This window comes from Mobula hypostoma, chromosome X1 (assembly GCF_963921235.1).
Source record: "Mobula hypostoma chromosome X1, sMobHyp1.1, whole genome shotgun sequence".
Taxonomy (NCBI): Eukaryota; Metazoa; Chordata; class Chondrichthyes; order Myliobatiformes; family Myliobatidae; genus Mobula; species Mobula hypostoma.
The window spans coordinates 21,942,896-21,957,968 of record NC_086128.1 but is presented as its reverse complement, the minus strand read 5'-3'; the positions used below and the strand labels follow the sequence as shown (position 1 = coordinate 21,957,968).

Below are 15,073 nucleotides of genomic sequence, written 5' to 3'. Positions count from 1 at the left end.
CATTGAAAGTATTGATTGTTGGAACCAAAGCAGTAAAGAGCCTTGGCAGTGATCCAGTTAGTTATTTCCAGATATGTATAGCAACTCAACTGTATTCCCTACAGCTTATCAGTTAATTGTGGAGTCACCTACTGTGCGACTGAACTGGGAGACAAACTTACTAGCACTGTCTGTGTAGAAGCAATATCAGAAATTTATAATAAATAAAGACGAAGACATTAAGCAAGCCCATTGAATGGTTTATTGCCACACAACTGAATAAAATGTATTCACTAATATATTTTGCAGTCTGCAATTCTTCATTGTGCGGATTAGGTGGAGAAGAGCATTAAGCAGCTTCCATTTAATACAGGTTTCCCCCGCCATCCAAAGGTTGAGCATTCCTATGAAACGGTTCGTAAGCCAGAATGTCATAAAGCGAAGAAGCAAGTACCATTTATTTATATGGGAAAAATCTGTGAGCGTTCGCAGACCCAAAAAATAACCTACCAAATCATGCCAAATAACACATAACACCTAAAATAACAGTAACATATAGTAAAAGCAGGAATGATATGATAAACACACAGCCTATATAAAGTAGAAATACTTCTCTACAATCATTGCCTGCACTGTTCACTGTAGCGAAAATCTCACGCAAGCGCTGTCAGCAGAAACACGGTGCAAGCGCTCTCGGCAGAAACACTCTCTCCAGTAACCTCTAAGCTATGAAGCTGCCAAATCATGCCAAATAATGCATAAAAATACACAGCCTATATGAAGTAGAAATAATCTATGTACAGTGTAGTATCACTTACCGGAATCGAGAAGTCAGCATCGAGCACACTTATGATGGTGTGTTAGGCTGAGTCGTCGGAGGTTGGAGTGGTGCAGTGGCCCCCACCCTCCAGGCCGCCAACCGATATCCGCGAAGAATGCAGCAGTCCAGCGTTAGCCGGGACACACCAAGCACATCTTTAAGAAAAAAGCCGAAATAAACAAGCTAATTAATTAGGTGCCGCCTGGCACGTAAATGTCAGCCCAGATCAGAGGCGACGCAATCGGCAATCGCCTCTCATCTGGGCCAACATTTACCTGCCGGGCAGCACCTAATTAATTAGCTTGTTTATTTTGGCTTTTTTTCTTAAAGATGTGCTGGGTGTGTCCCGGCTACCGCTGCATTCTCCACGAATCGTTATCTGTCTGCGGCCTGGGGATTGGGGTGGTGGGACACTGGGGTGTCATCTCATCGTCGATCAGGGTAGGCAGGTCATTTTCTTCTATGTCTGCCTGCCTCGATGTCGAAGGTCGAGGTTCGTCGTCTGCTGTGGTTGATGTGGAAGGCTTGAAAAACAACAGTATGCTTGACTGCTTAGCCTCGCGCATTTTTCTATCATATAGTTCTTTGTAAGCACTCAAACCATCTTGCAAATATGCCCTAAACTGACGTACCCTTTCAAAATTAAAGTCGTACATTTTTGCAATAATTGCAGCAAAAATCTCACAGTTGCTTCACGTTCAGTTCCTGGATGACTTCACTTTCAGTCCATTCGCTACTGCATTCGGTTTCGATTGTTATCCTTTCCTCTTCCAATTGCATCAGCTCTTCATCTATCAGTTCTTGGTCATGGGATGCCAAAACCTCTTCAACATCATCTTCGTCAACTTCCACAAGCCAAACTCACTGTGTTCTTACTTCGTTCACCACGATTGAAACGCTTAATTATGTCTAGTTTTACGCTAAGTGTAACACCCTTACGAGCTCTTTTAGGCTTTTCTGATACCTTAGATCTCATCTTGCAAACGGCTGCTCACAGGCACGTGTTTAAGCAATGCCGGCGAGAATGCAGTTCTGAATCCGGGGGAGGCGCGCGCTGCTTTTTTTCACGCGCTGCCTTTTTTCGTAACAGTTCTGTTAGCGAAAACAGGTAACTAATGTAGATCTTTCGTAACAGTGAGGTTTCGTAAAGCGAACGTTTGAAAAGCGGGGGACACCTGTACTGCACCTTCAATATAATCATAACAAAAAGTTCAAAGGCAAATTGGGAGAAGGTTATTAAATAAAATGTGATCCTGAGCCGCATTAAGGAAAATGACTGAAAGTCTGGACAAAGAAATTTTAAGAACATCTTCAAAAGTGAGGGACTTAGTTTCCAACCAAGTCTGAATTTAAAAAGTGGCAAAACATTCCCCAGCACAACTTGTACTTAACATTTTACATTATGTAATCGCTGAAATAAGTACTTGTTCCACACAGTATAATCCAACTGAAACAGGGTATTGGATATGTGCCTTAGTGTCAGAGGTTAATGCAATTTGGTGGAGTTAATTGTACCACTTCAGTGTAGGCTGAGAAGAGAGGCACCATGTATTTACACTGGCAAAAGAGTGTTTTATCCAGTTAATAATTGAATACTGGGAAAAATCTGGGCCTTTTCATGCCTTTATTCTGTACTTTGGAGATCGCACTGATGGGGAATTCTGATCATTCCTCAGTGCTACCTGTTGCTGTCCTGTGGGCTTTCAGCTGTAGAAAACAGGATAATAAAGTACACTGAGAAATAGAAAAAAAAGTAGTGAGGGACTTAAGAAGAGAATTCTACAGTTTTAGGATTTAGCATCTGTAGATGCCATTGCAGGTGGAACCATTAATATTGGTGACAAGGAATAGGAATTGGAGGAGCACATCAAGAATTATAGGGATGGAGGAGGTTGTAGAGGTAGGGATTGAAAAAGCCATGGGTGGCTTTGCAAATAACAGTTTAAATTGGGCATTGCTCTAAACTGAGTAAGTCAGCAAGTGTGGGTGTGATGGGTGGATGTGGGACTTGGTGCATGGTAGGCCAAGATTGGCAGTGTGTTGGATGACCATGGAGGATAGACTAAGCGAGATTGTCTAGAAATATGTTGAAGTAGGCATGACAAGAGGATTGACCTTAATTTACATGTTTAGGTAATGCTACTGAGAGGCAGCAAGTTATTAAGAAATAGAAAGCCAGGAATAAATTCCTTGGGGCCTGCAGAAGTGAGAGTGTGTGCCTGGGAAGTGAATCCCTTGCTTAGGGCTTATTTGGTTGTGCCTGAATAGACAAGAATGGGATCAGGCAACTTTGTTCCGATCCAGCTGGATATAGAGTGGATTGAGGGAGACTGGTAGTCACCTGTGAACACAGCTGCAGGTAGCTTGGAGTGGGAAGGCTCAAATGGCTAATTTTGCCACAATGATGAGATTAGTGGCATTAATATTGATGGTAGTCTAATGGGAAGAATCCAGCTGTGAAGTTCTGGGAAAGATGGGTGCTAATCCAAGAAGCTGCAACGTGTTCAAGGACAGAGAGTAAAGGAGAGTAAAAGAGAGTAAGTATTAGCACACATTTGTTACCTTGTTAAGTTCTTGGAGCAGCCATAAAGTTTGAGGTATAAGCTTGATTCTCACAGGTAGCAGGAGTAGGTTGATAGCTGTTAAGAGAATTTTAATGGCATCATTTCTACTTGCAACATCAACCACATGGCTGTTAGGCAGATGAAATACCAGCCCAAGTTCACTTCTCATTGCACATTATTTTGAAATAAAAGATGTGTCTTCCCTTCACCGTTGAAATCCTGGGGTTCTCCCCCAGCAGCCCTTTGAGAATACCACCACCCAGACAGCAGAGGTTCAAGGTGACAGCTCTTTGCCAACTTCTGACAGACAACTGGCCTTGCCAGTGATCTCCAGGCATCCAGAAGATTTTTTTTTTGAGGAGGTCAAGCTATGCAAACTTGCCTGCTTGATTTGGTGTTATAGATGAATCAGAAGGAAAAGTTTAATGAAAAGTCATTTTAATGAAAATCATTAGTGCTTTAATGCTGAACTAGAGCTAGAAAGTCATTAACACAGCTCTTTAAAACAATAGGTTCTGTTGGAAAAAGTGGTGAGCCAGTTTTGCCAGCACTTCAGGGCACCTCATCGCCCTTCAGAAAGTCTACCTCCTTTTCAGCAGTTTTTCTTTTGTTCTCACCAATGCTTCTGCTGTAAAGCTCTGCCAAATGACTTCAACAGCTGAGTTACACATAATATTTGTCACTGGTTTGAAAAATGGTAAATGTTTCTTTACTCTGAGAACCCCAGGTTTTACAAAACTCCCTTGCCCTTGAAGTTGTTTTGTTTGAAGGGCCAACACTCAAGCTACATTCTCACCCTCACTGAGATCTGTGTTCTGCAACTCAAGTACAGCCACACTGTGTAATTTAGCTATTTTACCTGTGGAAACCAGGCTTACAGTGCCTCTTAGCTTCATAACTTCAGGACCATTCCAAGCTACTGCAGCTGATCTCTGCCCCACCTCATGATTTGCTGCTCACTGCAAGGAGCAAGTACTTCATTGATAATTTTTTTTCTTCCAGGCCCCAAGAGCAGCCAGTGTGGCACAGACATGTCCACATTGCAAGCTTCCCCGTGTACAGGTATTGTACAGAGACTGCACTCATGACCCCTTCAAAGACCTCCCTGAAATATCCTGCCAGGAGCAGTGGTTGTCCAAAGGGACTCTGTAGAGCATTTCTCCTGTGGTCTCTGTTCTGCACCACTCACCCGTGGGAGCATGCATTCATTCTGTAGCAACGCACTCTGAAGAATGTTGCTTGTACTGTGGTGTGTCACTTCAAGAGTAGGCTGCAACATTGCACCCGAGGGTCTACATGCTGACAATTGTAAGGATTTCCAAAGCATCAAGAGGAGGTATCATGTTGAAACCAGCACTGTCAGTTTCAGCATGGCATCACACGGGAACCCAACAGCTCTTTGCCTTTTTCAGTTGAATCCTTACTCAGTGTGACTACAAATCTGTTTCAATGCCAAAGAAAAATAAATAACATGAAACATTTTCTCAAACTCTATCTTAGGGCATGTTTCCCATCTATTTGCTCATACTACCGCTAAAAAAGGTAGGGCAACTGAAGTCCTAAGTGCAATGCTGGCGTGCTTACACGGGCCTCTGATACACAATAGTTGTTTATTCCAGATTTTTAAAAATCCCCTTGACAGCATTTTATTGGTTCTCTTTCTGTTTCTTTTGCCAGTAGAGTTCTTAATTTTTGGTTGTTTCTTACACTTAAATTACATCATACAATGTATATGATTTAATATAAACAGTGGAAAGTGCTTGAGGACCAAAACTATAGGTGCTATTGCACCTTGGGTGTTACAGCCTGGATTCTTGTCTAATTTCAAACTGGGACCCGTGTGTTACATCACTCCACATGAATCCAGATGTGCCAAAAGGCATTTCTCTTACTAGCCCAGCTTCAAGATGAGCTGCTGTAGAATTGTGCTGTTCACCGTTTGAAGGATTGTCACTCCTATAAAGGTGAAGCCTTTGTTCTGCCAGTTTCTTCTCAGCCACAGTTTCTCAGATTGTTGTGTCAGGATCTCTTGCACGTAGAGCATCATACATTTATTCCTGTGGGCGTAAGGTCTCAAATCAGCAGCAGTGGCTTTGTTATAGAGCAACAGTATTCCATGCCGCCAGCTGTTATTACATGCATGTGAAGCAGATCTGGTTGATCAGATCAGGCTAATTTCTGCACCCATGACTGTTTAACAGAGGAAATATGTCTCCACCTGGATGCTTACCAGATGTTCACTGTTTGAGTTGCCATCTCCACTTTCATAAGATTTTGCAACCTAGTTTATGCAGAAGACCTTGATTAGTAACATTAATTTAATTGATAAATTCCCTCCATATATTTGACAATTCTACATTTACTCTAATCTTTACTTCGCATGCTGGTGTTTTGCCGTTATATACAATTAATATTGCATTCGGTAAAATTGCATCTATAGTGACCCCTTTATTGTGACTGGCAGTCATTTAAGAAATTGCTGCTTCACTTGATTTTGCACTTGATGTCAACAAGCTCTCTAGCCCTGCTTTTCTCGTGTCAGTTCCCATTTGATTTAGGGATAGGGATTCCCATTTGAAAGTTAAGGGTCCAGTACCGTTTTTGCTTTTCACATAAGATTAGCTGAGTGACCATTAGTTTTATCAGATCAATTTTATAACCCCAGACTTACTTGCATCTATGATTTGGTAAATTAACAATTGAAAATACAGAGCCTTTTTAGAAAGGGCAAGCTTTTTATTGCTTCATTCAGATTCTGTGATAAAGCTATTAGTCTGGGAAGCCTGGGAACTTGGGTCCTAAATCAAATTGTGAATGTTGAGTGGTATTTTTAGCAAGTGATGAATAAGGTCAATTGATGAGTGGAAGAGTTCAAGAAGAGTGGGGAAAATCTCACCCCCCCCCGAAGTTTTTCCTGATTTATTGTTTTACAACATTGAATCACAGTAGATTTAATTTGGCTTTTTTGACACTCATCAACAGAAAAGACTCGTGTCAAAGTGAAAACAAATTTCTATAAATTGGTCTAAAATGTTCCAATTAATAATCAATTATTTTTGTGTTTGTATAATTACTCACCCCCTTCAGGTCAGTATTTAGTAGATAGAACTTTGGCAGCAATTACAGCCTTGAGCCTGTGTGGATAGGTCTCTATCAGCTTTGTACATCTGGACACTGCAATTTTTCCCCATTCTTTACAAAAAACTGCTCAAACTCTGTCCGATTGCATGGGGGTTCGTGAGTGAACAGCACTTTTCAAGTTAAGCCACAAATTCTCATTTAGATTGAAGTCTGGACTGAGTTGGCCACTCCAGGACATTAACTTTGTTGTTTTTAAGCCATTCCTGTGTAGTTTTGGCTTTATGCTTGGGGTCATTGTCTTGCTGGAAAACATATCTTCTCCCAATTCACAGTTCACTTGCAGACTGCATCAGGATTTCCCTATATTTTGCTGCATTTATTTTACCCTCTACCTTCACAAGCCTTCCAGGGCCTGCTGCAGTGAAGCATCCCCACAGCATAATGCAGCCACCACTATGCTTTACAGTAGGGATAGTGTATTTTTGATGATGTGTGGTGTTTGGCTTATGCCAAACATAGCGTTTAGTCTGATGGGCAAAAAGCTCAATTTTCATTTCATCAGACTATAGAACCTTCTTCCAGCTGACTTCAGAGTCTCCCACATACCTTCTGGCAAACTCCAGCTGAGATTTCATACATTTTTTTTCAGCTGAGGCTTTCTCTTTGCCACTCTCCCATAAAGCAACAGTGAAGCAGCAGGCAACAGTTGTATTCAGAATCTTTCCCACCTCAGCCACTGAAGCTTGTCGCTCCTTCAGAGTTGCATTAGATATCTTGGTAGCCTCCTTCACTAGTCCCCTTCTTGCACGGTCACTCAGTTTTTGAGGATGGTCTGCTCTAGGCAGATTTACAGCTATGCCATATATTTTCCATTTCCTGATGATTGACTTAACTATACTCCAAGGGATATTCAGAGGCTCAGAAATTTTCTTGTATCCATCTCCTGACTTGTGCTTTTCAATAACCTTTTCGCAGAGTTGCTTGGAGTGTTCTTTTGCTTTCATGGTGTAGCTTTTGCTACATTCAGTTGAAACATCTTAACTGCACACAGTTGATCGACATTTAACTAATTCTGTGACTTTTGAAAATCAATTGGCTGCACCAGTGATGACTTGGTGTGTCCTGTCAAAGGGGGTGAATCCTAATGCAATCAATTATTTTGTGTTTTATATTCATAATTAATTTAGATCACTTTGTAGAGATCTGTTTTCACTTTGACACGAAAAAGTCTTCTGTTGATCAGTGTCAAACAAACCTGATTAAGTTCACTGTGATTCAATGTTGTAAAACAATAAAACATGAAAACTTCCAAGAGGGGAGGTGAATACTTTTTATAGGCACTGTATTTCTGTGTATATCATAATAATCAATTCCAGAACCTATCCACAGCAACATATGATCATTGTTGAAAATTAAACAACCATTGAGCATTTCACAACATATAGTGTAGGGTGAATGTCACAATTTTTTTTTAGCCATGTTGTATGTATACTTGAAGTAAAGCAAATGGTTTATTCCATTATATTGCTGTAAAACAAAGGACCAGATGCTTCTGGAAGTGCAGATTTGAAACTATGATGAGGTTTGAACCATAGCTAAGGGCTTCAGAAAATTTTGGGGTTGAAAAGAAAAAAAAGCAAGCTGCATATGTGGTCTGGAAATAGACCAATTCATTGAAGTTATAAAGAGTGAAAATCTTGAGTTCTTACAAAGGGTAACCGATCCACTGTGGACTTTTCCATCATTCACATTTATTGTACTGTTGTATTTCTTGTTACTGTTAAAGGATAATAGTGGCTTTAGTTTGGTATGTACAGCAACATCAACATTTCATAGTCCTGAAGACCACAGCAGAAACAGAAACATAGAAAACCTACAGCACAATACAAGCCCTTCGCTCCACAATGTTGTGCCGAACATGTCGTTACCTTATAAATACCTAGGGTTACCCATAGTCCTCTATTTTTCTAAGCTCCAAGTACCTATCCAGGTGTCTCTTAAAAGAACCTATCATATCTGCCTCCACCACCATTGTCAGCAGCCCATTCCACACACTCACCACTGTGCATAAAAAAACTTACCCCGACATATCCTCTGTACCTACTTCCAAGCACCTTAAAACTGTGCCCTCTCGTGCTAGCCATTTCAGCCCTGGGGAAAAAGCCTCTTGACTATCCACACGATCAATGCCTCTCATTATCTTGTACACCTCTATCAGGTCACCTCTCATCTTCCGCCGCTCCAAGGAGAAAAAGCCAAGTTCACTCAACCTATTCTCATCATGCTCCCCAATCCAGGCAACATCCTTGTAAGTCTCCTCTGCACCCTTTCTATGGTTTCCACATTCTTCCTGTAGTGAGGTGACCAGAACTGAGCACAGTACTCCAAGTGGGGTCTGACCAGGGTCCTGTATAGCTGCAACATTACCTCTTGGCTCCTAAACTCAATCTCGTGATTGATGAAGGCCAATGCACCGTATGCTTTCTTAACCACAGAGTCAACCTGATTTGGTTATATATAAATAGCTGAATTTGTTATCAGTTACTGCTGAATTGGCAATATCACACAAGGATAGCACCAGCAGCTTGTATGTAATGCAAGTGGTCTACTGGAATTTGTGCAAAATGCATGGCATTTTATTTTGCATAAATGATTTAGAAGGGCTTGTCTTACATTGTTTGGCCAGCCATTTAAAGTTATTAATTGAACTTTCATTAAAATCTCTTGGTTAGATAACTGATACTTATCTAGCACCCCATTTACTATTGACTTTTATATATTAAAATAGACTCTGGCATGTTTCATTGTGTACACAAAATAGTCTCTGGTGTAACTAAAAGCTTACATTGCTGAGTATCATTGATTCAAAATGTGTGATGTTCTTTTGACTTTCTAGATTGAGAATGATAATTAATTGCCTGGGTACTTAAAGTAACAGTCTCAAAAGTCAACTGGATTATTTTGTTCCCTTTCTCTTTTTCCAGATACCAGTCTCATATTATCCCCCAGGGCAGTACCAAAGTTCCAACCAGCAGTATCGGCCTCTCTCCCAGGTTCCTTACAACTCTCAGCGCAGTCAACAGCTGCCTCAGCCAGCGCAACAAACAGGTTAGTGAAGTACATTGCTTACAAGCTTAAGATAATTTAAGAAGTTCCAGCTGACATAAATATCAAAGCATTTACTGAGAACACCTCCCAAGCCCAAAACCTGTACCACCAAAAAGGTAGCAAGTGCATGGGACCACTACCACCCATAGGTTCCCCTCCAAGTTGCACATTATCCAGGAAATATTTTGCCATTCCTTCACCATCACTGGTTCCAAATTCTGGAACTCTTCCCCAACAGCATTGTGGAAGCACTGTCACCAGAAAGACTGCTAGTGTTCCACAGGGTGGCTCAGTACCACCTTCTCAAGGCAATTAGGGATAAGCAGTAAATGTCAGTGATGCACATATCCAGAAAGATTAATAAATAATGAAAATCCCTTAGTCACATAGAAAATTTTCATTAAATCACGTTAACTTCTAGAAATCAGCTGTTACTCTTCAATAAAGCTATTCTTCAACTTTGTTGATCTGTGTAAATGTATATGAAGTTGTTCCTCAGTCTTTTTATTGAGCTTACAGTGGCCACTTTTTTCCCATTCATTTTCTTCTATGTTTGGTGTCCTTCATATTGTTCCATGGAGAAATCTTGCCTCGGTGTCATTTTGCAAGGAAAAATCATGTGTAACAGCATTTCCTGATTGTGCATCTAACATTTGCAATTTAGTTTACTCTGTGCAGTTCTCACAAATGATGCTACTTCTCATCTGACAGTCCTGTGCAAAGTATTGGCATGTCCTGATTTTTCTTCTCCTGTTGGGAATGCTTATCTAAAACTTGCCATGGCTATCATATTGCACAGTATGTAGAAAATGGGGCCTCCACTGTTGGGATTAGTCATGGTTGGTATTAGCGCTTCAAGTGTCTTTTAACCCATGTAATGGTTACCAAAATTTGTTTTCTTTTTTCAGCCAGAAAATCACTGATGTCTTTAAAGAACTTTGGAAGAATAATTCCACCAGAGTTCAGAAAATTGCACACATCAGTGTCCATAAGACACCAGTCTCACAGCACACTATTGCAATAATAAAGCTCAATGTAGCAGATACTTACTTTTATTGCTCCAATATTAGTATTTGCTTCAGTGTCTCAACGCACAAGCTCAGTCTTCCATAAAGGAGTTGTCCCGGGGTATAGCTTCCCTGCAGTGTAATGGTTAGTCTATTTGCCAGTATATTTGACTAGGTGATTTAGCAAGCTTTTCTGATTGGCAAATTTCTTTCACTAAACAGTAGTTTTTGAAAAATGAATGCCGTTCCATCTGGGAGGACAAAGCTGATGTGTGAAGAAGCAGTGTTATTACTTCTAATGGTCAGATTTGCTATCAGTGTATACATTGAAAAACACAGTTCAGTCCATGTTCTGAACTTATACATTTAGCTGTGGTTTGAATGACAGCATTTGTTTGAGACAGTGAGGTAGACTTCCAGCTAACGGGGTATAACACCTGTTATATTTCAATTATGGAAAAAAAAAGTGCCCACACCTGTGACAGACTTCCTGTTTGCTGTGCCAGTTTATTTCTCAACAGTAATTGAAAATCAACCTCAAGGTCTGCAGTGCTGCAAAGCAAACTTCCTGAAAGTGTGCTCCTTATATTCTCTTTATCATCTTGTGTATCTTTGTGTTGTGCTGATATGATTTTATTTATTGAGTGTTTTTTAACTTCCAATATTAAAGGTAATATTTTCAGAGATATTTATTGTCTCTGGTATCAGATACAGAAGTGTTGTTGTGAGGCATGAAGATAGCACAGCTGAGCCAGTGCCTTTTCGTACTTGATGCCGACACCTGGATTTGAAACATAGATCACTGGATGGCAATCTGGAGTCAGAACACTGGCTGATCTCTTTATTTCCCTTTAACCCAGGCGTGTGAGGCTTAATCATTGGCTTAAATCACAAACTCAGCGTGTTTGATTTTATGTCTCATTTACTAGCTATAAATCCAATGCATCACCAGAGGTTTTTTTTGAAAGGAGGTTGTTTAATTGCAGGTTAGAAAATAAGTACACCATTTCTAATTCCTCCATACAGGAGAGAAGCTATCATTGGATAGTTTATACTAATGAATTGGGCATTCATTTTTCTGGTTACCGTTCCTATCTATCTCATGGTTTTGTTGGTGTTGCCTTTATATTGTGACCAGTGGTCCAGTTCTTAGTTAATTTATTATTTTGGAACCTAGGTTTACAGGGTGTGATACCAAACCAGCAGCAGACCTATCAGGGGATGATGGGTGTACAACAACCTCAGACACCAGGCTTGATGAATAGTCAGCGAAACAACCTGGGAAATCAGATGCAGGGAATGATGGTCCAATACTCATCTGTTCCATCGTATCAGGTGATGATTCTGTTGTTGAATATTAAATGAGATGATCCGAAGAACTACATTTTCGTAAAGTATTGTCTTTTTATCACTGAGGTCCAGTAAGTAGATTTGTTATTGAAGCATATTTACCAAGCAAAGCACTATTTACTTGTTTGGATTTGTTCATTCCCTTCATGTTCATGTCCTCAAAATAAGAAAACACAAGGAGGTGTGAGTGGTTTGTAGTGCTGCTAGTGCAATGATTAAATAAAGTTTCTGTGGGCATAACTCTGTTCTTTGCTGTGTGTCATCGAAGCATGCAATTCAGGATGGTAGGTTGATTTATGAGCATCTATAATGACTCAGCTTTTTACTCGAGTTTATGTGATACAGAGGTTTGAACTAATGTTCAACCGAGTCTGCTCATGCCGCTCCACTGCCTCCTTTTTACTGGGGATTTGGCATTACACTCACTGAACATGTCCTACAGATATCTTAAAGAGTCAGCAAATGATTTGGAATCTGGGGAAGATAGAGGCAGGGTAGTGCAGTGCAAGAGAGAGAGAGAACAGTTTGGTTTGTCACCAGCTCACATTACATCAATCTTGATTATAAAATGGAAATGTTCATCAGGGTGTTATTTGTGGTGAGAAAGAGGAGAGTTAATGACTCAGGCATTTCATGCATGGTTGCTTGACCTGCTTAGTATAGCCCACATTTTCTGTTTCCATTTCAGATTTCCGCATGTATGGTATTTCACATCCTCTTTCAGGAGTTCTGAGTTCTGTGTCTGAATGTGCCCTTCTTGAAGGCCATTGCCTCTAAGTGAAACCTTTTCCATAAAATCTCAGAGCTACTTTTTCGTTTATTTTGTTTGCAAATCATTTTGACATGTAATTGGATAATGGGGCCCCTTTTAGTATGCTAGGTAATCTATTTGCTTAGTTATAAAACATAAATGACATTTTGAGGCTTAAGTATGTGAACACAGATTCAGATGTAGGTCATTCAACCCCCTCATGCCTGCTCCTCCATTCAATAAGACTCATGGCTAATCTTATACCTCAGACCACTTTCCTACATCAACCCCATATCCTGTAACTCCTTGATGTTCAAAAATCTATCAATTTCTCCCTTGAATATACTCAGTGACTAAGCCTCCATAGGCCTCATGGGGAGAGAATTCCAAAGATCAATCACGTGGATGAAGAAGTGTCTCCCCATCTCTGTCCTGTTGTGACCACTAGCTTTAGATACTCCTGCCAAAGGAAGCATAATCCCCACTTCCTGTGTGTTGAGCCTGTAAATATTTTCTATGATTCAATGAGATCTCATCAAAATTTTCTAAACTCTGGATAGGTCCTCTGTAGGCCCCAGCACTTACATGACTAAACATAGGTAGTGTTAATAAGTAACCAGAGGAATTAGTTACGTATTTCTCACGGGGTAGTATAATCTCTTTAATCATGTGAGTGCCTCTCAGTTCCAATGACCCAAGTCTGGAGTTCGCACATTCTTCCTGTAACTACAGAGGTTTCCCTTTGATGTTCTGATTTCCTCTCGTGTCCCAAAGATGGGACCTGAGGGGCCAAATGGCTTAATTCTGTTCCTGTATCTTGTGGTCTTGTGGGTAGGTGGATTAATTGGCTGCTGTAAATTGTCCCTAGTGTGAAGGTGAGTGGGAGAATCTGTTGCGGAGTTGATGAAAATATGGGGTAAATAAAATGGGATTAGTATAGGATTAGTGTAAATATCTGCCTAATGGTTAGCACAGTTTCAGTGGGCAGAAAAGCCTCTTTTTGTGCTGTATTTACTATGGCAGTCTGCCAAAAATGTCTCTGTCAACTGATTTTGTTTTATTATTTATCACCCAGGTGCCAATGTCCAGTGATTCTCAAGTAGTTGTACAGCAGACCTACCAGCAGCCCGTCATGGTACCCGGTCAGTCTGTGCAAGGAACACTGCCTGGTGGAGGAGTGCCAGTATACTACAGTGTAATTCCACCATCCCAGCAAAATAGCACAAGGTAAGAGATTGTTATCTAGCAAATGCACTCAGTTAGGACCCATATTTTAGGAAGCATGGTGCCACTCATTCACACGGCTGAGACATAATTTCTAATCTACAGTCAGAATGGCTTTTGGAGAAATACTTTGATTGTACCTGTTTCTCTTGTACTACACTATAGTTTCTGTATTTAATGTTGAATTCAAACTAACTAGCACAGAAAACCTGAAGCAATGCCTTTGAATAAAGGAATAGTAAGAGTTATGACGGTGGATTATCTGCAATACAATGTGCAAAGGTCAGTTCAGTATTGTGCACTTTCAGGAATATCTCGCAAATCCATAAATGTTGTCTCTTCACATCATATTAATGCATGCACATACTCTGCTCTGATCTTGGACTCATTAATTTTGTGGTTTTCCAAGCAGCCACAGTTATTATGACTAGCCTTGGTGTTCTGGTGAACTGAGCTCACTGTTTACTAAGGCTACTTAATGGAGATCCATAGGCTTTCTAGCAGAAGCAGTGAATGCATCTGACCTATGTGGCAGTGTTACTCTCCACAAAATAAGCATGCTCCTGAAGTACATAGGGCATATCCCAATCACAATAAGTAATGTTGGGCCTCTACCTAGAATTGAATATACCACAGAGTTTAGAAACTATTCAGCACAAGCAACCTCACATACAGTGCTTACTCACTGGCAGGGAGAAGCAACAATTCCAACCATTTAAGCTCCCATTGCTCCCAGTATAGGTGCAACTTTGTCCAGAAAGCTAAACATTCAAATTATCCTACAAATTCTGTAAATTTGACATATACAGTATGTGAATGCAAACTCTAAAATTGTCTTTTCTTCATTATGATTCAGTCTTTGTGGTCTTCTCCCTCAAATATGTCAAGCTGTTATGGGATCTTCAACTGCTGCTGTATTTTTCTTGAAATGGAGCCATGGGCACTTACAAAATGTTAACCCATAACTAAGTCCTTAGCCAAGCAGTGTGGAGCACAGTTCTACCATGCTGGGAGCCCATGTTCAAGGTCAGCTTGAAACAAATCAAATATGAATTTCACCGAAGGTTCTTTTCAATGAATGATTAACACTCTGTGTTCTAGGAGGCATTGTGGATCCTCGTGGATCCTCGTGAATCCCTTCTTTGCCAATTGAATGAGGATAATAAAGGGCATTGGTTTTTCTTGGGAA

The 15,073-nt window shown here is 40.4% G+C and overlaps 1 protein-coding gene across 7 annotated transcripts in view; it reads left to right on the top strand.

Annotated features, from left to right (window-relative positions):
• The window catches only part of LOC134340353 (R3H domain-containing protein 2), a 265,555-nt gene that overhangs the window by 214,064 nt on the left and 36,418 nt on the right, over positions 1-15,073 (top strand). For all 7 annotated transcript variants that reach the window (XM_063037505.1, XM_063037499.1, XM_063037500.1 and 4 more), the window contains 3 exons: positions 9,429-9,552; positions 11,737-11,894; positions 13,736-13,887. In XM_063037505.1, the coding sequence (XP_062893575.1) occupies positions 9,429-9,552; positions 11,737-11,894; positions 13,736-13,887 (434 nt within the window). The remainder of the gene's footprint in view (positions 1-9,428; positions 9,553-11,736; positions 11,895-13,735; positions 13,888-15,073) is intronic.